Source organism: Dermatophagoides pteronyssinus, unplaced genomic scaffold, assembly GCF_027571235.1.
Source record: "Dermatophagoides pteronyssinus isolate colony J.1.1.1.1 unplaced genomic scaffold, Derpt_VIB-CSIC_2022.12 sq0002, whole genome shotgun sequence".
NCBI lineage: Eukaryota > Metazoa > Arthropoda > Arachnida > Sarcoptiformes > Pyroglyphidae > Dermatophagoides > Dermatophagoides pteronyssinus.
The window spans coordinates 3,559,915-3,587,906 of record NW_027461526.1 but is presented as its reverse complement, the minus strand read 5'-3'; the positions used below and the strand labels follow the sequence as shown (position 1 = coordinate 3,587,906).

The window sequence follows — 27,992 nt, the reverse complement described above, 5'->3', positions numbered from 1 at the left end:
AAATTTTGACTTTTTTTGTGAATAAAATAAATTAAAATTCAACAATTTTTATTATTTGTTGTTTTCAACAAGATAAAGAAAAAAGTGATTCAGGGAAAATATCAAGAATAAATTGCAAAATGAAGACATTTATATCTGTTTTTTTTTTGAAAATTTCATTTTACTTTTTCACTTTTTTTTTGTTTGTTTGTTTTGATTGTGGATAAAATATATGAAAACCGTTTGATTGATTAAATATTTGTGAATAGAAAAAAAAAGAGAGAATGTTGTTGATAAATCTGTGTGTGTATGTGTGCAACAAAAGAGAATTTAATGATTTTTTTTCAATTTTGCAATAAAATAACATTTGAAGATCACGATTTTTGTTTTTGTTTTTGTTTTTCAATCGTAACATAAGGGTGTATTTTTTTGAATTATCAGCCATTATATTTACGTTTATTGATATCCTTGAATATAACCTGATAGATAATCATTTTGATCCATTCCAGTTCGAACATTTACTGGTAAATTGTTTGTCATTGTTTGTTGTGGTTGTGGGCAATTCCAACCATTAGCTGGATTCATCAATAATGTTTGTTGTGATTGTTGTGTTTGACAATTTTCATTATCAATAATAACGGTTGGATTTATAAAACGATTACCATATTGATGATGATGGTTATGATGTTGTCCATGTCTTAATGGTGATGATGATGCTGATTGTGATAATGATGGTGCAGGCTGTTGTTGCTTTAAAAATGGTTGTGTTATTGTTAAGCTCGGTGATATCGGTGCACGATAATGAATAATTTCATTATCAAGTGTATTATATGATAATGGAGGTATAAGACCATTGATATTACTATTTCCACTACCATATGATGATGTTTGATGAATGGACATTGTTGATGTCAATGGAGAAGAATAATTACGTTCTCTTGATCGATGTAATGATCGTTGTTGTACAATACGTGGCGATAATGGTTGCGATTGTGATGGTGGTGGCGTTAAATTCGTCACAACATTTGGACCACCATAATCTCCTTGATCTTCACTGTAGAAAAATTTCATCGATGATGATGATGTATTATTTGGTAATGATCCATAATGTGTAAGTGATGCTTTACGTATTGCATTTAATTTTGGTGAATTTGTTATCATTGATGTATAAACAGCTGAATTTATATTATTAAATGAATGTTGATATGGTGGTGGTGTAGCTATTTGCTGTGATGGTTGATTTGGTATTGTTGGTAATTTATGATGATGATGATGAAAAATTGATTGTTGTTGCTGTTGTAGTTGTTTTGGATGAATATTACGTGCATTAATAACTATTTGCTGTTGTTGTTGTTGTTGCTGTTGTTGATTTGTTATAATTGATTGATTTTGATGTATGGATTGTAATTGTGTTGATTGAATAGATGATCCTAAATCCTGATGGCCATTTCGTTGAATATTTTGAGAAATTTGTTGTTGTTGATTATTTTTGGGAATGATTACAGATGATGATGATGATGATGATGGATTCTTGTTTTTGGATAAATGTTCAACATTCAATTGAATTTCCGATGATGAACGTCGTCCACCAATATGATGTTTATGTTGTTGCTGCTGTTGTTGATGTTGATGTTGATATGATTGTTGTGGTTGATTGCTTTTAATTGAACCACTTTCATTACTTGAATTATCTTTTGATAATGAACGAGAATTTCCACCAGTATGTCCAATTGTTTTCTGATAAGAAATTAATTGCTTTTCAAGGCTATAATTTTCATTGCTTAGGGCAAGTATTTCACGTCTATAATTGAAAAAAAACAAACAAAAATAAAACAAATATACCAAAAAGAAAAAATTAATCAATAAAAATACTCATGATAATGATATTTTCCAAATAAACAAACAAACAAACAAACAAACAGCCTAGCATCAATCCATTATTTTATTTTGATAATAAATTGAGTTTTCAATACAAACACATATACAGATGGAAATTGAATAAAGTCAATAATGATGAAAACAATATTCAATCATCGAAAGTTTGTTGTTCATCATCATTATTCGAATATAGAACCAAGAAACAAATTTTTTTTTTGGATACAATTCAATTAACTATTGTATGAAAATATCTTATAAAAACAACAACAACAACAAAAAATTGTATAGAAAGGGTTCTATAATTTTGGGGAAAATGTTCTCGAAAAGAAATGATAAATTTTTCTCCTTTCAAATAAGGGAAGAAAAAAAATGAAACCAGATTATTATGATGATGACCAAAATGAACAAACAAACAAACAAAACATGGCTGTTTTTCTTTAACATCCACACACACACACACATACAAACCAAAACATCAGATAACTATTATTATGTAACAATAGAATTATTGCCATTATTAGAAAATATTTATCATATGTTTCCAATATAGATAAGAGAATAAGAAAGAAGATTCAAGTTTTGTTGTTGTTGTTGTTGTTTTTTTTCATTAACAGATCAAATTAGAGTACAATTCTATTGTTTGCATCATTATTTTCAACACTAATAATTCATTCGCTTCATCATTATTATCATCATCATCATAGAATGATTATTTATTTATTTATTTTTCTTCTGAAGATGATAGTAGTATATTGCGATTAACGGCAATTTTAATCACTTTTTCATACATATGAAAAAAAAAATAAACTTGCAATCATTTTCATTAGTGTGCATGTACTGATTCCCAATGGAATGTTTTCTCACTATATGGAATTTTTGGGTTTTGATAATGATGATGAGAATGATGTGATTTGATTCATTCATTCATATAACACATTGTATTGCGTAACAGGGTAACAAAAAAAAAAATCTTCAGGCTAAATGATAAAACAATATATCAATCCGATAATATGGATAATTGAAATACAACACAAAATGCAACATTCAATTTATCATAATCATTATCATCATTGAAAGATTCTAAAAAACAGAAAAATCTAATCCCGATTTGTCAAATGAAATTAATTTGGGTTCGTTTTTGCTCCACAATCAAATGGATTTTTTTCTCCTGTCAATATAATTATTAATGTTTCCGGTAAAAAAAAATATTGTTTTTGTTATGATGTCAAAAAAATCATTTTTTGACATCATTATTTTGATGATGATTACCATTATGAAAATGATTTTCATCAATTCTTTTTCTTCCATTATTATTATCTTAAATATTTTGACATATGAAACAAAAATCCTGACCATAAATACACCTGTACTATAATCTTATTATGATGACATTGAAATTTTGATGAAAAATTTTTTTCCCTTATTATAAGCTCATCAATTTTTTTGCCATTTTGTCTTTTTTTTTCATTATTTGATACTATGACATTTTATTTCACGGCTACCGAATCACTATAGTGAGATTAGTTTTACTGCTATTTTTTTTTGTTAATGTATTATTGTTGTCGTTGTTTTGTTTCAGATTTATTACCCACATACAGACACACGCATAGGAATATTATCGAAACATTATTTTGATGTCATTTTATCCTGTTTGTTTGTAATGTTATTTAATTTTTTATTTTTTGTTGTTCAAAAATTCTAAACACACAATCGTATTGTGAACAAGTGAAACAAAAATGTGAAGAAACCAAAGAATAATAATAACCTGATGAAACATGAACATGATCTATTTTTTATAAACATGTCCATTAAAGTCAGATTTTCTTTTTGGGAGAAAAAATATCAAGTCTAAATAGATTTTTCAGGTTTCGTAAGAAAATTTTTATAAATTACTTGACTGTAGTGTTTTTTTCACTTTACTTTCCATTTTCATTTGCAACTTTATTCTTGATTTTTTTGTTGATGTTGGATTGTTTTGTTTTGATTTCAATTTTAAACATTGCCGTTTCTAGTTTTGAAATTCAATTAAGAAAAAAAACCAAATTTGTCTCTTGATTTGTTTGCCAAAGATATTTTTTGTTTGTTTCTTGGTTTTAGAAATCCAACCAAGAAAAAATATGATGATTCTTTTTGTTGTGTTTTGTTTGATTTAAAATTGGTTCATTAGTTGTTGTTGTTTTTATTGTACACGTAAATAGATGGACATTGATTGAATTAAATTCTAAACAAACAAAGCCACATTGATATTTGAAATCAAATTGAATTTTGATTCAAAAAAAAATTAGAAAAAAAATCATTGCCACCTCTGATTACACTAGTCGGGTGACTATCGTTTTCAAATCAATTTATTTACTGGAGAAACATTGTTGTTTTACATTAAAAAAAACAAACATAAAAAAAGAACAACTGTATCACCATTTCATTTAACTGAATAACATTAAGTGTGGAGATTTTGTATTTTTTTTTCATTGCTAAGTTTGTTTAGGATCAATTCAATTTTGGTCATTCATTGAAAAGCATTTGCAATCACCAACGAGAAAATAAATAAATGAATTAAATCTAGTTAGTGGTCAGTGATCAAATAAACAAACAAAAGTATTGTCCATTTCACCAAAGTAAAAAAAAATCATGTCGTGATTTTAGTTTGAGGAAAAAGGAAAACAAAAAAAAACATTTTAAAATGTTAATTCAATTTTTTTACAGAATGTATCAATCGAATTTCAAATTGCCAACCAAACAGCCTACTGCTGTTTTGAATTAGATTAATTAATGAAATTAATTATTATTCAACATGATAATCAAAAAAAAAAAAGGCTTAAAAGATATATAAATTGTGTATATTATGTGATCGCAAACGAATGAATGAATGAATGAATGGATAATATATTTTCAATGATAATAATAAAAACTAAACCATGAAAATTTCAAATGAATTTTTTGTTTTTTGTTTTATAATGAATAAATACTAAACACATGTGACTTTTTTTTCTTGTTTTGATTGAATTTTTACATCACACACATTCATTATAATTACCATTATTGTATAGATTTCCTTTTTATTATTTGATCGATTAGGTTCGAAAGGATTTTTTTCTCTAGTATTTTTTATTCGTTTGTTTGTTTGTTTGTTAGTTGTTTGACATTTAGAGACCCTTTTCCTATATAGAAATAATAATAGGAAAAATATTATTATTATTATTTCTGGAATAAGTCGAAAACATATGACAAAATTGTGTTTGGTTCTGCTCGATTCGAGAATGGTGATATTTAATAGTCGTATAATGTGTATGTGTGTAATAACCGATAGAAAATGTGATGAAAAAATAAAAAAACAAAAATGCCAACAAAATGAAACCAAAAGGGATTATCTCATATTGATGAAAACAACAACAACAACAACAATATTTGCTATATTTTCTCCTATCAAAGAAACCAGAAATGTTGAGCGTAAAAAATTATCCTCTCGGTATATAATGATTATTTTTTTTACAATAATAATGTTCGATTGTTTGTTGATCATTTTTTTTGTTTTGTTTCCTGTAATCCATTAAACCATAACCTTGACATATGATCATAATAAATGAAACAAGCACTAATGAAATAATAATAAAAGATAAGATTCAGAAAACACAGAATATTATTGATTATCAAATGAAGGTAAATTGCGAATTCCATTACAAACTTTACATATTTTGTTTATGTACTATGATGATGATTATATTTTTTTGTTTTGTTTTGTTGAAATTAAAAATAATTGATTATGATGATGATGACAATGATAACCATGGTAATATCTAAAAAAAAGTCCAATAATAAGGAAGTTATCATCGTGATTATCGTTGTTGTTGTTGTTGTTGTTGAATGAAGATCATGATATGATCGACCAATCGATCACTATTTGATAATATCGATTCTCTTTCTCTTTCTCTCTCTCTCTATCTCTCGATAACATGTTTATCCTGAACATATTATTTATCATCATGATTATTAATGAATTTTCCAATTCTATTCAGATCAGATGGAAAAAATGCCGTTTGTTTTTGTTGTTGTTGTTGTTGTTCGGAGAAGAATGTGTAATGATAAAAACAAAACAAAAAGTGAATTTTTAAAAGATTGGACATTCATCATATGACATTCTATGAAAATAGAATATAGCCTTGAAATAAAGGCGAAATTTTTATCAAATAATAATTTGATTTGAAATAAAAGCATTGAGCACAAAAAAAAAGTTGGACAAACTTTTCTCAAATTTCAATAATCTTGCTGGCATAGGATTTCATTGACACACACAAACACAAACACACGCAAAGAACTGTGTTAGTTTGTCAAACGAATGTGAAAAAAAAGTTGAAAATTAAATTTTTTTTTCTTGTTTGTTGCTTTCATTTTCATTGATGATTGATTTTTCAAATCTTTTTTTTCGAAATTCTCAAAATTCTTTCATTATTAGTATTATTTTTTTCATATTAAAAATTGATTTGAAAGAGAGAGAGAGAGAAGAAAGAATTTCGGTTCATTTTTTTCGGTTTTACGCCGTAAAAAAGAAAGAAATAGATGAAAAATAAAACAAAAGTTGCAAAGATAATCCTTTTTCCGTTTCTCTTTCCTTCATTGATAATGTAGGTATTATATTTCCTTCACTTTTTAATTTTTTTTTCTTTTCTTCTTTTCCATTTGATGGCTTATCATTGGAAGATTTTTTTTTCTTCATTTATCTATTCATTCATTAAGAAATACACATTATATTTCCTGCTCAAAATGATGCTATTTAATCATCATTTTTGTCATAAAATTTTCATGGAATTTAATCAAAATACGTTGAAAATTCGAGTAAAAAAAAAGTTTGAAGATAAAAAAGGAAAGAATTGAAAGAAATCCAATCAGCAATTCTATTCTATTTTTTTACAATCATCTTTTTCAACATCAAGAAAATTGCTTCATCAACTGAATCAGTTTAACACTGAAAAAAAATCAAAAGAAAACATTTAAGCTGATTTTGAATATAATTAGCGCGCTAAAAATAAGAAACTAAATTTATGTTTTATGAATAGAAAATGTATGTTTGTTTTTTTTTGTATATTTGATTTGAACAAAAATGAATGGAATACAGTTGTGCAAAAAAAAGTCAATCAATTCGAGTCGTTTTATGTGTTTTTTTCCTCATGTGTAAGTGTTTTATTTTATTTCGGAATGTGTGAAAAGAAGAAAAAAAATTCTTTATTCCTAAATTTTTTTTTCAATACCCTAAACAAAGTAAAAATGTCACAAATGATTAAGTTTAATTAAAGTAAATGATTGTCACACACACACACAAACAATAATAATTGTTTGAAGAAAGTATGTTTGCTATCGATGTTTATCTTACTATTTCATTCTGTATATTCTGTTATTTTATTATTACAGTATATATAATACTCATTGGTTTTTTTTCTGGTTGAAAACTTGAATTTGATAAAAGAAATAAAAACGATAATGTCAACCAAGAATAAGACCCAAAAATATCGATATCGGTTCAATTCGAATGGCCGTCAAGTTTATTTCACAAATAATCATTTGTCATTCGGCTATTTTGTTGTTGTTGTTATACGAATATATAAATACCGAGATGGAATTTAGAAAAAAATATTTATTTACAGCTACTTGGCTGCCAATCTTATTTTTTCATTCATTTATTCACTCAATCCTGTTTGTTCATAAATTCCAACGACATTATTGTAAATGGTGGCAACTCTCTGATCTAAAATTCTTCTTTCTCATAAGAAGTGGAAGAAGAAGAAATTCTTTTTTTGCTTTTCAATTTTTGTATTGTTCTCATCGTTTTGCTTTCTGTACAGATTCCAATCCGGTAGTTTAATTCATTCTTTTTTAGCTTTGTTCTTTTGCGATATTCATGATGTTCAACATACAAACACACATTATATCGATCAAACATATGAAAGATTTCAATCTGAAAATTGTTAAAATAATCACATACAAGCAAGCACGCACACAAACATGCACAATGAATTGATTGAAATACGAAAAAATGTCAGATAAGAAAAAAATCGGAATTCATTTCATTTGTTAAAACAAAATTTAAAAAAAATGAAATCTTATCTTGATTTTTTTTTGACGTTACAAAGAAAACAAATAACAAAAACAAAAAATTTTCATACCTCATTTGATGGCCATGTATACGTGTAATATCATCATATTTATGATAAATATGATTGAATAACATTATCGAATCACACCATTCAACATGTACGGTTAATTTTTCATTTTCTAAATAGATTTTTGGTGTTTCTTTGATCTATTTTGGATTGATTGATTGAAATCCATTATTAATTTATTAATTTAAATAAACAACATACTTTTGACACTGGTAATGTTGTATCCATCATTGCACCCATATCAATACCATCTTGAACATAATAATTTGAATGTGGTGCATTTGTAACAGCTAAACTTTCACGTACACCATGACGTGGATCTTTTGCAATCACATAAGCAATCCATGATATATAACGTAGATGATTTCTTGGTACAGAATGAAGATCCATAAAAAAAAGTTTAAGGCGTAAAAATTCACTATCCATATCGGCTTCAATACACCAACCCTAACAACAACAAAAAAAATGAAGTTTTCAAAAGTTTTAAATTGAAAAAATCATCATTTATTTACCTGTTTATTACGATCATAACAGCTAATAGTTGGTGAAGGATTACGAACGATAGGCACTTTTGCTTCGCTAATTGCATTACAACAATGTAATTCAACAAAAACACGAACGGTACCATTTGATTTAAGTAAATCAGTTAATGAATGTTGCATTTGAAATCCACGTATACGTCCACCAGCATCAGATATTTGATCTAAAACACCAGAATCTTCATGATTTTTTTGTTCATCATCACCGATTATAACACGATACTGTACACGACATGGATGATCAAATCCACTTAAACGATTTAAAAATACATAGATTATACGATTCGATGATGTTGTTGATGATGATGATTCATTAACTGTATTATCATTACTATTATTATTATTATTATTATTTGAATTAGCGGTTGTAGTTGTAGATGTGGCACCATAATTATGGATCACAATAGAAACATTCCATTCGAATGAACCGAAACTGAATGAGGCACTTTCAAATTTACCACTTTTGAGCTGACCATTATTTGACACTTGTAGATCAGTCTCAAAAATGGTCAATATATTACCTAGACTAAGTTCTAATAAAAATTCTCCAGTTTCATCACCAAATTTGCGTGATTGAATTTCATTCATCAGTATCCATTTACTAACGCCCTAAAGTAAATAAAGGAGTAACAAAAAAATAAAATTAATTTGAAAAGTTCAGCAATTTTCATTGAATTATCTAATGAAATGAAATGTTTTGTTGTTGTTGTTGTTATTGGTGCAACACCAAATTATCAATGATAATTCAATGATTACTAAATTGGCTACACACATGATTATTAATTGTAAACAACAATCTTATTGTAATAAATAGAAAAAAAAGTTGAAATTCAGAATTTGTTTTTTATTCATTTTCAAAACTACACCCAATATTGTTTTTGTTGTTGTTATGATTCTCAGTTATTCAATGAAATTTAACCTTAGAAAAGAAATTTTGTTTAAATAGAAAATAAAATCTCAAATCTTGATTCAGGTTAATTTTGAATACCAACATAATATATACCGGGCAACAAAAAAAACATTAATTTATCATTATTCTTTCATGCTTTTGAAATGTTTTTTTTCGAGGAAAATATGCTCAACATTATTTATAATAATGAATCATTCTGTGAAATGAAAATAATGTTTTGATGATGAAATTTTTTCTCTAGATTTTACGTTTTTTTCTTTCCCTATTCACAACAATAATAATAACGCTTTTATAATTGCTCTCAAAGATTTCATGTTTATCATTTTGTGGATGACGATAATGATAACGAATACCGAGAAGGAAATGAAGAAAACGATGATGAGGAAAAAAATTCATTTCCATTTTTTCGCACTGAAAACAGGAACTATGAAAAAATGGCCATATTTTCAACAAAAAAAAAAACATTTGATGATGCGAATATTATTTTCGCTTTCGTTCTCTCATATCTTATCAGTTTTTTTCTCATGATATTTACTAAACAATTTTAGTATTTTATATTTTACATTCAGATTTAATAGGGGAAAAATGAAGCTAATATTTGGTTTGGTCCGCTCAGTTTTTTTTATTCAACCAAATTCATTATTATTCGTTTTGTTTTTTTTTGTTTTTTTCGTCGTTCTTTTTTTTGGTTATCAAAATCATTATCATGATGATGATCACAATACCGGCTGTCTACCAAAAACTGTTCAACATTTAAAAAAAATTTTGAAACGAAAAGAAAATCGCTATCGAGTTATCATTTCTTCGAATGATGTTGTCATTGGCCAGAAAAAAAAACGACAACCAACATCAAAGTAACCAGAAATTGTTCGTCGTCAAAGTTGATGATGAGAGAAAGAAAGAGAAAAGAAAAGAAAAGTAAAGCCAAGGTATACGGGTTTCCTGTATTTGGTTCAATGATTTTTGAAGTTTTTTTTTCGTTTTTATCTTTCTGGTTTTTTTTTGTTCACTGTTTTCCACTATTATCATCATCATCTTGATCATCATTATTTTCTGCTATTCGAAACAATTCTTTTTTTTATATATTACGCCTGTATCACTACGAACCAAAGAATCTTTTGATGACGATGTTATTAAATTCAATATTTCGTTTTTTTTTCTATGTTAAGATCTAATTGCTACCATCATTTCATTGCTACAAATGCCACATTCACTCTTTCACTTTCTTATTTCATCCCTCTCTTTCGATGTTGTTCGCTGTTTCTGAGTAACATCTCTGTTCGATTCATGCAACCATGAAATTGTTTTTTGCTACTTCTTTTTTTTTTTTGCTTATTCTTTCATTTTGATAATTTTTTTTTTTTGGGGGGCAATAGATTATTTTACTGAAGACTCATTTCCGAAAAAAATGTTATCATTATTATAAAGGGTGTCTGTATGTTTTTTTGTGGGTGACCTGCCCATAATGTTATATTCATTCTGTGATGATGTTATATTTTCAATTTTTCGATTAATTTATCTATAAAGAATGAAAAAAATAATAACATTGAGATAATTGGTTAGAATTAATAGAAAATTGTTATTTTTTTTTTGGTTTCACCATTGTTTCCTTCATTTAAGATTGATAATGAAAGAATATTGTTATTTTTTTGGCCGGCTGTTTGGTTTTTCATTAAACAACAACAAGAAAAAAAAATATTAATAATATTTTCTTACCTGTGTCGTATGTTCTGTTGTAAATTTACATTGTTTTTCCTGATGCTGTTCATTACGGCTAAAATGTTCACGATTCAATAATGTTAATGTAAAATCGGCATAACATTTTGTTGATGGTGATGGATTTCTTAATATAAGATAAACACCCAATGCACGATCATTTGCACGGGTAAATGAAATAGCCCAACGATGATAACCATAATAGAAATCTTTTGTTGTTGCATCACGATGTAGATCACGTGTAACCGAACGTGTAACAATAAATGTAAATATACCTGTATTGTAACGATCGTTGAGTTTGGTGAAACGATACAAAAGAGCCATTCGGGCTGATTTTCAAAAAAATCAGTATCATTGAATTTGATAATTGCGAAAGCCACCAATTAAAAGCAAAAAAAAAGAATCAACTTGTGAATTGTCACTTATGATATTTGTTGTTTTTTTCAAAAATATATGAAGATAAATGTTACTAGGAAAAAAACAGAACCAAAAATTTAAATTCAAGTAGGCCAAACAATGATAATTGTTAATGATGATTGAAAAATTCTACAACCAAATTGATAATGATTAAAATTTTGTTTTGTTTCAACATTCGATGATGATTCTAAAGAAAACTTTTGATACATTTGTTGTTGTTGACGTTGTTTTTTCGTTTTTTGTATAATGAAAAAAAACCAAAACAAAATAAATGATAATAATGAAATGACAATGGACAATTCGATTGATTGTATTGATAATAATGGTTGACGGTAACGATGATTGTACAATGAAAATGTTGTCTTCACTGCATTTATTATTTGACACATTGCAATTTTTTACACACAAACACATTCAATACAATATTTTAACTTTTCTTCGATTCCTGTTTTTATATTTTTTTGTTGTTGTTGTTGTTCTATTCGTCTATCATTAGATTCTTGTCCTGTTGTTCATTGACCATGACTTTTTTTTTTATATATGTGTGTTTGTATTATAGCTGAACAATCATCATTATTTGCTGTTGTTCATTTGATATTGTTTGATGTTGTTCCTGTTTTTTTTTGTGTGGCTAATGATCGGTAGTAATTACACTGTTCAATTGTTTTGTCCATACAAAATGTCCATTTTGTTATTGATAGTTGACCATTGATGTTTTTATCTCTTATTTATCTCTTTTTTGTTTGTTTGTTTGGTTTTCTTTATTATCAACGAAAAAGATCACTGTAAAAACAAAAAAAAAGGAGAAAAAGTAAAAATCAAATAATTAATCATTCTGAATAATTGGTTTGAGATTATATTGGAGAAAATTGATAGATATAAATGGATAGCATAATTGTGTTTGTGTGTGTGTTGACTACAAACAAAATCAAAAAGATAACACACAATTTGGTTTTTAAAATTTTCAAGATAATGATTGTTTTGTTCATAAGATTGTTTAATAGAGAAAAATGATTTAAATTCATTTGTGATTCGTTTTCTTCACCGATGATTACATGCCAATAATTTTTTTCAATTATTTGAAATTTAACAAAATAATTTTTCATATTGAATGAAATTCTGTTGTTCAATGGAATTTCATTTTCATTCTTAATATTATGACTGAAATTTATTGGAAGAAAATCGTTTTTTTTCCTTTTTTTCTTGCTTCTCTTCTGACTGTTTTTTTTGCCTGAATGATAAATGTTTTTTTCCCTTTATCATTTTTTTGGGCAAACATAAGTTTTTTTATTTCTCACAATTTCTCCGGCATGTGAAAATATTCTTTTTTGTTGATATATTTACATAATAATAATAATAATAAATCGTTGTTTGTTTAATGACAAACATTGACGGATCGAATAAAATGATCGTTTTATTTATTTGTTTGTTTTCTCATTTCAAACAGGATGAAAAAAAAACGAAAACAAATGATGAAGGGATCTTTCGATTTGCAAAATTTTATAATACAAGCAATTATAATGATAAAAGCAAGAAAACCAATGGATGACAACAACAACAATAATGAAAAGAAATTAATTTATTCGGTTCGAATCAAATTGGAAAATAATTTTTTTGAAAAAAAATTGGATCATTTTCAAACAACAATATCATTGTATCAGTAACGTAAAAATTGCCCGAATCTTTTGATGAAAATGACAAAAAAAGCTGCATTACTATTGTTATAAGGAGACACAACGATGAAAAATTTTGTTTGTCATTTATTCTACTTTTAATATTTATAAATTTTTTATTCAATCATCGATAATGTTTTTTTTTCTTGTCAAATAATGGAGAATTTTTTTCCTTCTTTAGAAAAAGAATTACAAATGAATTGCAAAGCAATGGTAATACCAAGCAACAACAACAAACAAAAAATGACTTAAAACAAGGAATATACATCATCATCATTATGACACATATGAAATTTTGTATAATTAATCAAATATCGATATGTAAGAAAAAAGAGAAATTGGAAAGAAAAAAAGATTTATAAATAATAAAATATTATTCTTAAGACTTTTTTTTTTTGGTGAATGCAAAGAAAATTATGAAATGTGCAAAAAAAACAAACAAACAAACAAATAACGGTGCTAAAAATCGAAGAAATTTTTATTGGTTTTATGTTATGATGTGATATATATAGATGAAAATTATTGGAATCATTTCCAAAAAAAAATCGATCTTTAGTTTGATCGTTATATTTTTTTATTATTTTGTTCATCATACTCTTTTTTTTTCGCTGATGTGTGTTTATCCAAAGATTAATAAATAATAATAATAATAATAATAAATTACATAATGTTTTGTTTGCCATTCGGGTTGAACAACATTGAGCAACAACAACAACAACAAAAATGAAAATACATTTATATGATTGATATCTTTACTTTTGGATATAAATAAGAAAAAACACTGTTGATATAACCATGATAGTAATGATTCTGATTATTAGAATGAATGAATAAAGTATTGGCCAATAAAAAAACAGCCATTTTTATTGTTGCTGTTGTTGTTGTTTTTTCTTCATTCGGTTCATTCATTCAACCGTTCATTTCCTACACTGTTAAAAATGGTATGACTTTATAAGTTCATAAAGTGGAAGTGTGGACTTATAAGTTCACATTAGACCAAGTGAACATATAAACTCACTTTAAGGAATTGTGAGCTTATAACTTCACTTTAAGGAATTGTGAGCTTATAAGCCCACACTTCCACTTTATGAGCTTATAACTTCACTTTAAGGAATTGTGAGCTTATAAACTCATACGAGAACGTTGTGAGTTTATAACTTCATACGAGAAAAAATGTGAGGTTTTTAAAATAAAAATAAAAACCCCTATACGCAAGCGTTTTTTTTTTTTTTTTTGATTAAAAAAAATCTTGATGCGCAAGTGAAATTAAATTGAATTATCGAAGTTTTTAATTATTTTAAATTTAAAGATATATTATTAATTATTATAATTATTAAACAAGGCTAATAGAAATTTATCAATAGAAATCGTCTCAGGAACATGAAAAGAGGACCCGACTTGGTTTTCATTGTTCTATCCATCTTTATAGATTATGACCTCGTGATCAAATTGACAAAAAAAAAAAAAAAAAAAAAAAAATAAAATTAAATCCAAAATTCGAATTTTTAAACTCATACGAAAAACGTTGTGATTTTATAACTCCATACGAAAAATATTGTGAACTTATAAAATCATACGAAAAACCATGTGAGTTTATAAGTCCATCCGAAAAACATTATGAGTTTTTAATTAGAAATAAAATCCAAAATTCGAATTTTTAAACTCATACGAGAAATGTTGTGAGCTTATAACTTCATACGAGAAATAATCTGAGTTTATAACTTCATACGAGAAAAAATGTGAACTTATAAGTCCACACTTCCACTTTATGAACTTATAAAGTCATACCATTTTTAACAGTGTATAATGATTGTGAAAAAAAACAAGCTATTAAATTCTTTTATTTCAATCATTTTTTATCATCATAATCCTTTTGACATTGGAACAAAGAAGAAAAAAAAATTAAGAAGAATTCATCAGTGAACAACAACAACAAAAATCGGATAAAATTGATAGAAAACTATAACCGTAACAAGCTATTCTGGATAACAAGAATCAAAATTGTTAAAATGAAAATTTCTATGAAAAATATTAAGAAAAAATGAAACAAGTTTTGAACAAAAAAAAAGAAAAAGATAAGTAAGTGTAAGCAAAATAAAATGCCATAACAGGGGCCAGAGAAAGAAAGAAAAAAAAACAAAATTCAATTTATTCACAGAAAAAAAACAACAGCAACAACCGATTCGTGTCTTCGTTTTTTTTCTCTCTCTCTCCAGATGATAATAATAAATTGAATTTTTTTCTACTTGGTTGCATAACCTAAATTCACCGGAAAAAATTTTGGGTGTATATTTTATCTCTCTCTCTCTCCTTCTTTAAATGTGTATTGGATCGAATGTCATTGATGGAACGACCTGTACCAAACAACAATAAACAACAACAACGACGACGACGAAAAAAAAATCTAATAATAATTTCAAATTCAAATCAGAAACATGAAATAACGATTTCGTTTTATCTTGTTCAAAGATTCAAAATCATGAATCTACTCTTTTGATGATTTCAGGAAAAAAAACATGATTGAGAAATTCATAAATAATATTGTAATCATCATTTTTCATCTTCGATATTGTTGTTGTTGTTCGATTATTATTAAATGTAAATATATGAAATATAATGCCATAATTCATTTTATAATAGTGATAATTTTTTTTTCTCTCTCTCTCTCTTTTTACCTAAACATATCCATAATGACAGTCATTCATATTTGTCAATTTTTGTTTTCGTGGATAATTTCACATGCATATATATGATGAAAAACATGATGATGATGATGAAATGAAAATCACAATTTTCATAATAAATGAAGAATAATGGCAGTGAAGCACATATTGAAAGGATCATTTGAAAATGAATATCATTTTTGTTGTTGTTGTTGTTGTTGTTGTTGAATAATGAAATTTGAATATTGTAATATGAATAAATAAATAGATGAATTTGAAAATTGGGTTAAAAACATTTTCTTTTTCATCCAAATTTTTTTTTCGAATGCATTATTTTTCTGGGGTTTTTTTTTCTTTATTATGGTTCAATTCTATTGAAAACATGAACCACACACACACATGAAATTTATGAACACCTTGAATTTATGACTCTCAGCAAATGTGTGTGTGTGTGACTTTATTAGTATTTTTTTAATAATTTTTTTGCATTTATTAAACCAAACAACCATAAATCGTAATAATTTTCATGATAAATAACGATAATAATAATAATAATAATTTTGGTTTTTTCATTCATTCATTTATCGCCTTTGATAACATCAAGTTTATTATTGTTTTTAGCAAAGCAAAATAAATGAAATTATTGCAATTCCATGAATATTTATAATTTTGAAAAAAAAATTTCCATAAAAAAAGTTGAAAAATACTTGAAGAAATTGAAACTATTTTTTAGAATAAAGGGGAAAAAACGGTTCGATATTGTGATTAATCTGAAACATTTGTAATACGAATAGTGGATTTTTGACATGGATAGAGAAAAAAAATTACTTACCACTTGAGAAATAAATAAAAAAAAACAAAGATATTTGGCAAGATAGATTTTGAATTGGCTAAAAAAAAAGTTCTGTAAATGGTTCTCCATGTAGGAAACAAACAATAAGAGAGAAAATGGATAAAGTTTCAGTTTTGGATATTTCTTCTCTTTTTTTTGGTATGGGTCCCTTTTTATATTCACTTTCACCGTTCAAGCAGATGGTGGCTAGTGGATCGAATTTTGATCGGCACACAAGTGTTGTGTTTTTGCTTTGCTAAGTTCCAATGAATGATTTTCCAAAAGTTATTATTTTTTTTTTGCTTCATATCATCTTCTTTTGATGAGGGCATAAAACTATTTTAGACGATATAAAGGAAAAAAATATATTCTCATATCGAATCATTTAAGCCTCATTTAATTTTTTTCTGGCAATTATTGATCAAATTTTTCATTCTCTCTCTCAACTAATTTAAGTAGGTTCTGAATATAGAATCAATATCAATTTTACTTTATTACACTATTATTTTCTAAATGTTTTTTTTCAAAAGAAAATCAAAGATAATTGTCTTGTAAACATCTTTGTTAAATGTCTTTTATTTTATCACGATTATAACAATATATATCGTTGGAAAGATTGAACAAAAAAAAATGTAGCCCCAAATAACTGTAAGCCGATGAACCAGGATACACATAGGGGAGAAAATTGATTGCAATTCATTAATGTTTGGCTGTAATGAAAAAAAAATATAGGAAGATTATCATCCATAATCATCATAATCATCAATGTCGTCGTCGTCGTCGTTGTCGCCAAAGTCTATGGATTATTTTTTTTCTAACTTTACTAATAATTATTATAACTATTACATCGAATTGAAACCATTATTAATGATTCATTAATGGATCAAAATGAGTAAAAATAAAATGAAAATGAGAGAAATCTATAGAAATAAAATAAAATAAGGCCATACTATTTTTTTTTCTTCTTCATTAATTGATGCCTGAAAAAAATGCCTAAAGTTTTTATATTATTGTTATTTAGGTCGGATATAGTTTTTCTTTTGGCATTGATACTATTTGGAAAAAAAATATATCTCTTTTCCAACCTTGAATTCGATATATATGAAAATTATCCAGATTTTGTCAATTAAATACATTGTTTCCATTTACATTGTTGATTTTTTTTTTAAATATCATCATCAATAATTTGATCGGTGTTGGTTGGTTTTTGTATGTCAACAACAATATCACAAAATCGAATTGAATTAAGAATTTTGGCGACCAATATAAAATGAGAACAATACGAAAAAAAAAGAGAGAAAAAAAAAGGTATTGCCGTTTTTGAATGAAATAATACAATAATAATAAATAAATATTAGAAAAAAAGAAGAAAATTCTTTCATCCAATTTTTTTTTCGTATTGTGTTTTTGTATTGTGTATGTTCAATCATAATGGATCAGGATCTACCGATTGACCAATGTTTCTTTTGAAAAAAACAACAATGAATGAAAGACAAATAAAAAACGAGTGAACGAAATGTTTAAACCCACCAACAAAAAAGAAAAGAAAAAATCGATAACGACCACAATAATCGATCATAATGTTTAATATTTAATGTCTGAATGGTTGAATGAAATGGTGATATCGATTCTTATTATTTATTATAAAAAAAATATGTTGTTGTTGTTGTTGTTGTTGCTCAACGCCCAACTGATCAAATAATTCTCTCAATTTTTTGTTGTTGGTTGCTGCAATATCATGATATGATTGAAGAACAACAACAACAACAACAAAAATGATCAAGTTTTCATCCAATTTCAACATCGTTTTTGTTTAACTTTTTCAAATTCGATTAGAAATGAATGAATAAAAATGAAAAAGAAATTTCAACAATCAAAATATCCGTATTTGAAGAAAAAAATATATAAGATTTTTTCGGTGAAATTTTTATTTCAAATGATTTAAAATTCTTGTCACACAAATTTTATACAATTTTTGTTTTTGTTTATAAGTATATTTTCTATTGTTACAATGAACATTTCTTTGTCTTTTCTGATTTTTTAATCTGATCTGTTGAACGAATAAAAAGTGTTGAAAATTTCATTCATTTTATTAAAACATTCACATATCAATGTCATTATTATTATTATTTTAACCGGCATTCGTTGACTGAATAGAGATAAGAAAGTGGGAGAAAAAACTTGTTGTTTAGTTCAGTAGAGATTTCAAAATGAGAAAAAAATCTACTTAAAGAAATAGTTCAACAAAAAAAAAAACAGAATAATTTCCAAGACAAATAATGATGATGATAGTGATGAAAAAGTGATGATAAATTCTATATTTTTCAATAAAAAAGTTGACATCAAATGCATATCATTTTTTTTTTTTTTTTTTTTCTGTACTGATCAAATCCAAAATGCGCTTATTTCGCATGTTTATTTTTGGTTGTTGTTGTTGTTGTTGTTGTTTTTGATTTAAAGAATCTTGAATATAATGAAAAACTTTTTCAAACTTTCAAATTCAGTGCATATGTTTATATATTTACATTTTCATCACATAAATTCAACAACAACAACAACAATTCAATGGAATTTTCTTTTCCTTCCATTATAAATGATGACATAACATTGATGACAAGTCAAATGTATCTGTTTTCTTTCTATTTGCTACAACAACAAATGAATTTTTTCTTTTTTTCTTTTTTCTTTTTTTTTTTGTTATTTGCAATTCTATTCAATTCTGTTTGTCTCGATTTGTCATTCGATTCGATTGGTTATTCATAAAATCTATGACAATCTAGAAAATTTTTGCTTATGAGCAACAACAGAAAAAAAATTCCTGATAATGTCCAAATAAAATCCCGAATATGAATTCAATGAATGAAACATTAGTGGTCGATGAAAAAACCAAGTGGACAATGTTGATGACTGATTGAGAAAAGAATAAATTTTTTTTTCTTCATTTTTTTGTTTGCAGTCGCATTATTTTTTTCCCACTATTTATGATCATAATGATTATTCGAAGAATTATTTATTTTTCATTTGGAAAAAGAAAAAAAAAGAAGTAGGAGCGAGAGAATTTTCCGAGAATTTTCTTTTTCTTGTGAAAATGTTTTTCTCGCTTTTTCCCTATTTATCAGACACTTACATACACACACACAAACATTTGATCTTCCAAATATTATTGAATGCTTCATCGAATGGCTTTTCTCTCAACAACAACAACAACAACAACAAACAAAAAAAAAAAAAAAAAATATCGACAAACAAACATTATTCATTTATTCATTCACATAATCAATAGACTTTAGATAAACATAACATTAAAAAAAAATATTGAGTAAAGAGAAAATAAAAAAAAATGAATAAATAAAAATGAACACATAAATAGAGATTGTTATAAGAAATGAAGAAGTGAGTGACAAAAAAAATGAAGGAAAAAAACAAGAGAGAGAAAGATTTGCTAATATTGATAATGGTATTTGATGTTAACGGAAATGATGTTCCATGAATAGCAAAAAAAATAACAGAATAAAAACTTTGTTTGTAATAACTTCTATATTATCACATTGTTTTAAATCATCATTTTTCTTTTTCTTTTTCTTTGTATTTTCATTCATTGAATAATAATAATAATGTATTGACTGCTGAAATCAAGTCAGAAAGATATTCATTTGAATGAATGAATGAATGAATGGTTAATATATTTCGTTTTGTACAAGATATTGGTAAAGGTAGGCAATTTCGGGATTTTTTTCCTGATGAATTTTTGATAGGATAGAAAAAAAATCATGAATAAAAATGAACATCATTTTGTGAAATCAATTTGTGTGTGTTCATCAATAGATAACCGCATAATAATGATGATGATAATATGTCACCAATAGAATGAAATAGAGTAACCAGAAAAAATACCCATTTTTTCAAGAGCTTATAGAATGAATTTCGTTGCCTTGTTCAATCGATGATGATGATGATGGTGAAATGAATCAAAAAAAATGAAATATTCGAGATATGAAAATTCGAGAAAAAAATTTGAAAAATTTGATTTCATTTTGGCATCTCATATATAAATGTGTGTGGTTTGTTGAATCAAATGCAAAAAAAAGAGTTGATTTCATTCATTTTAAAATCAACAACAACCACCGAATATTGAAAAAAATTTTCAGAAACCACACCACATCACACAGGAAAACGATGACTGAAATACCGTTTTTTGACTGATTTTTCCGTTATTTTTTTTAAAAAACGAATTTTTCTAGATTCTACTAAAAAAATTGTTGAAATGAAATGCAATATTTCTAAACAGATCATCATGAAAAAAATGTTGTGGAAAATGAAAAACATAGAGAAAACGAATTCAAGTGAATTTATCATTTTAGTTTCCGTTTGAAAAAACATACAATTTATACAAAAACTATTCATTCATTTATTCGATTAATTTTTTTTATATAGATCTTTTGAATAAATGTATGGAAGAACAAGAGAAAATCGAATAAGAGCGAGAAAAAAATTGTCAAGAATGATTTATTTGATAAAAATTTTCTTACAAGAAAATATCAAAACAGTAAAAGCAAGAAAAGTGATAATAAAAAATCATTTTCAGCAAAAAAAAAATTCCTTGAAATTTATTAAAAGACGATTATTTGAAATTTTTTCTTTTTATTTTCACTTTCACAAAAAAAAATATTAAATTCTTTTTCGCAGGAATTTCTCGGAATTTTTTTTTTTTTGCACATGTTTGAATTTGATAAATAAAATAATGTTAATGATAAAATCCAATTACAATCGTTTTCCAATATTTTCAATTAGAAGCAAAAAATCCATTTTTTTTTCTTCTTTTTCCTTTTGTCGACAATAGAACGAACGAACAAAACTGGATGAAAAAAAAGACAAAATTCATGACACGTTTCACAATTCAATTTGTTTGTTTCATTTTGATTCGAATGTGCAAAATAAAAATCCATGCATTATGGCCGATTTATTTATATTTCTTCCCCTCCCCGATAGTGAAACAATGAAAAACAAAACAAACAAATGATAATGATTTCGTTCGAATTGAGAAAATGGGAAAAAAACTCTCCTTGCGAGCGACTATCGATATATCGATAGTGATGAACAACAATGTCATCCCAAATGAATACACACAATATGCGTTTCTTTCATTTTTGTCTGTTTATCTCGACAAATCATTTACGAATGAATGGAATTTATAATTTCATCATTGAATATATGATGAATAAACAAACAATAGTGAGAACAAAAAAAATTCAATTAACCAACCAAACATGCATATTTTTAATGTTAATATAGAATGAAAACAAAAATCATATTAAATTGCTCAATGAATCCAATTTGGATAGTAATATTTTCATATTGATGATTGAAGCCAGAAAAATGATTTCCATCATATATCAATATCGATAGATTTTCCATAAATAACATTTTCTCAAGAATTATTATAATGAAACAAATATCGGATTTTGTGCATTTTTGTTGTTGTTGTTTGGATTTGAATTTGAAAATCAGCTTATTATTTAACATTTTTTGTTTGTATAATGAATTTTTGTTCCTGTACCAAAAAAAACAACAACAACAACATTTGAAGATACATTAGTTGAATTATCTTTTTCTATGTCTCTCATTTAACAATCCAAATGATTGAGATGTTTTTTGTTTTGTTTTGTTTTGCTCAATATCCATTTAGAAACAACATACCTATATGAATTCCGTTTTCAAAAACAAAACAAATCTTTTTTACTTTCAATTCTACGTATAGCTGTCGAATCATATTGAATAATGAATGGTTATAATAACAACAGAAAGAAAGAGAAAATAAATCAATTTTATTCTGACAATGTTTTTTTTTCTTCTCCTTTTTCTTCTTATTATTGTCGTCACCTTTTTTCTCCCATATTGGATTGAAAATCGATTGATAATTAATAATTATATTAAAGGAAAGCAAAAGCAAAAGCAAAAAACAAATTCTGAAAGAAAATTGATTGACGCCCAATCAATAATAATAATAATGAAACACGAACATGGAAAAAAATAGTGAATTACAAGTTTTGAATCTTGTTAAATATATATATGTGTGTGTGTGTATGTATTGATGATGAAATTGATATTGATTTCGTTCGAATTTTGTTGTTGTTTTTCGCTTCTTTGTTCAGATTGAATAATAATAAAAAAGAGAGGGAGAGAAGAAAAAATAAATGACAACCAAAGTAAGAAAACAAAATATAATGAAGAAAAGTTATGATTTGGCTAAATGTTTCCAATTCATTTCACCTTTTTTCCATTTTTTTCAAATGGATCCGCTGTGTGTGTATGTGTGCATGTTTGATTTTCTACAAATTGAACGAAATCAGAATCTGACAATGTATATATGCGTTATGTGTGATTTGACCGAAAATCAAACAATATCAATAAGAAGAAGTTTATCGAATTTGTTTTACTTTTTTTCTGCTTTAGTATGGAAAAAAAATAGACAAACAGAAAATTCAATATTAGCAAATACAAACAACAACAACAACAAAAATTCGCACTAAAAAATCCATTAAGAGTTTCTTTTATTCTTCTTTGTTAACTTTGTTTCATCCGTTGTCATTGTCAATGTTAATGTGTGTGTGTGTGTGTGTGTGTGTGTGTGTGTGTGTGTGTGTGTGTGTGTTACTGACATTGTTTTCAATTATCCATTTCATCCTGTCCATTGGTTGTTTTTCTATGCGTGTTGTGTATTCACCTGAAATTCGTAACAATATATCGATTTTTAGTTATATAACTTATTTGTTCCGGAAAGAAAGTAAATTATTTCCATTGTTGTCCCCCTCTTCTCTCATTGAAACACTCCTAAAAGAAATTGATATCAAATCAAGCTATCATCATCATTTTCATTTTTTTTCCTTAACATAAAATATGGTCTTTATGAAAAAAATGTGTATTGTTTGCGAAGCAAATCACTTGAAAATAGAAATGATCGAAAGAATCAAATTCTTTCAATTCAATTGGTCAATAATAATAATAATTATTATTATTGATTGCATCAATTGATTACAATCGATTATTTATTATGCCATTATTATTATGAATATAGATAACATTTTCTATCATCATCATCATCATCATCATCATTGAAAATTGATGTAAAAGTATCATCATCATCATCATCATTTATTTCATTTAAAATTCATATAAGATGGGAAAAAAAATTTCATTTCTAATATCATGAAAGATAAAGCAAAAAAAAAAAAAAACAAACAAACAAAATACGAAATAATAGAAACAAAACAGAATATAATATAAGAGGAAAAAAAATTGTTTACGGAAAATTTATGATTCGTAATTTTTCATCATCATTATCATCATCAATATCAATGTCATTTGTATTAATATCAATTGATTCTTGAGAATACTTTGAGAATTCAAGTTTGTCTATAGTTCTAGACATACACAAAAACGCTACACTATTATTATTTATTATTATCTTTTTTTTATACAAAACAAAAATAAAATAAACTTTCAAAATGATTGTTTGAAATCAAACATTTAATTTATTAATGAAATCGATTTATTATTTTCATTTTTTTCCAATACAAATAATGAGACGGTGTGTGTGTGTGTATTCGAAGAAATTTACTATGCAATGATTTAAAATGATTAAATATCGATTTTTTTCTAAATTTCTAAAGTAAATGATGGAATATTTAATCGTATTTGATTTTTTCATATTTTGTCACAAATAATCAAACATACAAACAGAATGATAAACATTGACGACAATCAAATCGGCTAATCTCTTTCAATATTTTTTTCTTACAATTTTTTTTGTCCAAATAATAATCTTTTTGAACAAAAAATTTGATTTGATTCCAACTGTTCATAATAGAAAAAAATTTAAGTAGTATTTTTTTGAAGAAAAGAAAAGATTATCCGTTGGTTATTGATTTCTGACAACATAGATTTTCAATTTTATCGTTGAAAACTTTTTGATGACACAATAAATACTTATTGAAAAGAGAATGTTTAAATATTTTTTTTTTTTTTTTTGGTTTATCATTGATGATGATGATGATTATAGACATCGATTTTGTTTTCATAAAAAAAATGGTCAACAATAATAATATTCGACAGTTTCCATTATCATCATCAATGGTGATGACAATTTTTTTTCAAGAACCATAGCAACAAAATAAGAAATTTGACTGGAAATCTTATTCAGAATTTTTTTCTGGGAATTATTTTTTTTAAGCTAAAATTCAAATATTTGATTGGCCCGTATTAGTTTCCGATCAATTTTTTTTTGTTTTTCTATTTGATGTTCATGTAAAAATAAACAGTACTCTATATATATGTCTGACCAAAATTTTAAAGTAAAAAAATAAAATGTCATCGATTGTGAAATATTTAATGGACAACATAACAAGAAATCAAACAAAACAAACAAAAAAAAGACATCAAATATGTTTGATGACGTTGACACTGATCCTGCACAACGAATACACAGGAATTCAAACATTGTTAATACTTTTTTGGTTTTCCTGACAACAACAACAACAACATCATCATCATCCTGTTGTTAATGATAATTCATAATCTCTGGTTTCAAGATTATAAACTGATTTCAAGTGAATGAATGAATGAATGGATGGATGGAAAAACGATTATTTTTAGTTATAATGTAAAATGAGAATTCATTCGCATCGAAATAATAATCTTTTTCAATTTTCTCATTGCCTGATAAGAATTGAAAGAAAGTAAAAAAAACAACAACAACAACAAAAATAAAAATAGTTATAAAAGAGCTCATCTTGTATTCGCAACACAACAATAAAGAGTGAAAACAAAGCAAAACAAAACAACAACAACAAAAAAAGTTTATCTTTGTTTTTCATTTCAGATTTTTCGATGGGTTTTCTTTTTATTTTGACAAAGAAAATTCTTCAAGAGAATCTATTCGAAGTTTTATAACTATAAGAATTTTTATTTTCCTCACTTATTATTATTATTATTATTATTGGTATTATATATTTTTATTTTTATTTATTTTACATTCTTTTACTTTGTTTATTTATTGTATGTTTATGAATAGATGAAGAAAACGCCTTCAATTCTTATATAAACATACAAAATTTTCGATAAATAAATAACATTCATTAAAAGAAGAATAATAATAATAATAAGAAAAGAAATTCTGTCGTTACCAAACAACAACAACAACAACAACGAAAAAAAATCGGATTGTCAATTCTGTTTGATTAGTTCTGGAAAAAACGATAACCAATAACGACAATGACAACAACAACAACGATAACAAATAAATAAAACCATCGGATTAATATTGAACAATTGTTTGCTCTCTCTCTCTCTCTCTCTCTCTCTCTCTCTCTCTCTCTCTCTCTCTCTCTCTCTCTCTCTCTCTCTCTCTCTCTCTCTCTCTCTCTCTCTCTCTCTCTCTCTCTCTCTCTCTCTCTCTCTCTCTCTCTCTCTCTCTTCCTCTATATATATTCATATATGTTTAAATCAATGAAAATGAATCTTAGAAAAAAGTAGAAGAATAAATTCTTAATCTACTACTATTACTGCTACCACAATACAACAATCACTCGAATGGAAAGTTATTATTTTCATTTTGTCATAATGAATAGATTGGATCTACCAGAAAAAAAATAACTACCAACAAGATGAAATTTGAAAGGATGAATAGTTGAAAAGAATATGAAATTCATTTTTTTTCTCTATTCATTCATTCATTAATATTGATTTTAGTGGAGAAAAAAAAGTTGACAATTTTAATCTAAAGTAATATACCATTGATTTTATACACACAGAAACTCAGGATTTATATGAATAAAGATTTTTTGAGAAAATAACCAAGATTTTTTTTTATTTAATTTTCTCTTTCTGTTTGTTTTTTATTCTATCAAGTGGTTTTTTCAGGAGAGAAGAAAAAATAACCTTGTTAACAGAAATTATGATTATTGTCACTAATTAGCGAGAGAGAAAAAAACTTAATGATTTATGCTGAAAATTCATTGAATTTTTTGGGTCTTCTTTTTTTCAATTATAATTGCGAAATTATCAGTACAACTTGAATTTTAAAAATGAATTGTATTTCATTTTTTCGTGAAAAAAATAAACCTTACTTAATAAATATTAATGTGTTAAATGTAAAGAAGAAACAATAATATAATCCATGTTGCATATTATAAATCATTAATAGTAAAGAATAATAATGAATAATAATTTTTGAAAGCAATAAAAAATGAAAAATGAATTTTCAATTTTTTTTCCCGATTTAAATTATTTATGAATCTTAACAACCGAAAATGATAATGTTTTTTTTCCTTTGATGAATTGAAATTTAAATTATCAAGTGAGATTAGGCCAGCACAAAACAACAAATGACCTACCATGAATTCATTCAGAAAAAAAATGATTGGACGAATTTGAATTTTCGTTTCAGTTAAAATCAGTGAAAATAAATGATAAATGTAAATAATTAGGTGAAAAAAATTGTGTGTAACGGCTGCTGAATGTGGCCATCAACATTGCAATTTGTATTTGATTAATTAATTTATTAATTATGATTTCACTATCATAATTCATTCACATGCACATATTGCATATAATGATGGTAATATTATAATTTTACACTGTTTGTTTCCATTAAAATGTTGATTGTGTTTTCATTCATTGTTGATTGAATAAACAAAACAAAACAAAACAAAAAACAGAAAACAAATTCGTAATTGATTTCCTATTACGTCATTTTATAAAGTGAATTTATCATTTTTTTTCTCTCTATGTAAAGATATTTTCAAATAGCTTTTCGATTTGATTGATTGATTTATTATTGTTGTTGTTGTTGTCGTTGAACGTTGATGATTTTGTTATCGAATCGGTTGTTTGTGAATTATCATAAACAAAAATTCAAAAATCTATTGTCGTTGTTGATGATAATGATGATGATGAAAAAGAGATTTATCTTCTTCTTTTTTTATTATTATAATCAAACACACTCCCACACACACACACAGACACACATCATCAGTATTTAAATAAACAATAAATAAGTACGATCCAAATGGATCGATCAATCGATTGATATTATACACAATAAAAGCAAACACACACACAAAAACGTTAAATGAGATTTTATTGATTTTGATTGTTGAAAGATGAATAATTTGTCATCATCATCATTATTATTATCAAGTTGATGATGATGTTGAACCGATCATATTGAAGGCAA

General features: G+C 25.9%; 1 protein-coding gene and 1 long non-coding RNA gene across 2 annotated transcripts; both read right to left on the bottom strand.

Moving 5' to 3' along the window:
- Nucleotides 1-31: 31 nt before the first annotated feature.
- On the bottom strand, nt 32-27,992 carry LOC113788846 (uncharacterized). The gene is made up of 6 exons (XM_075824603.1): nt 27,151-27,992; nt 11,175-12,374; nt 8,522-9,157; nt 8,211-8,456; nt 8,013-8,149; nt 32-1,780 (listed from the first exon to the last, which is right to left on the bottom strand). Exons 2-6 carry the CDS (start codon nt 11,496-11,498, stop codon nt 436-438), a joined length of 2,688 nt encoding a protein of 895 aa, XP_075680718.1. The 5' UTR covers nt 11,499-12,374; nt 27,151-27,992; the 3' UTR covers nt 32-435.
- On the bottom strand, nt 17,234-17,923 carry LOC142646269 (uncharacterized). The gene is made up of 2 exons (XR_012847231.1): nt 17,710-17,923; nt 17,234-17,598 (listed from the first exon to the last, which is right to left on the bottom strand). It is a non-coding gene; the product is annotated as an uncharacterized LOC142646269 (long non-coding RNA).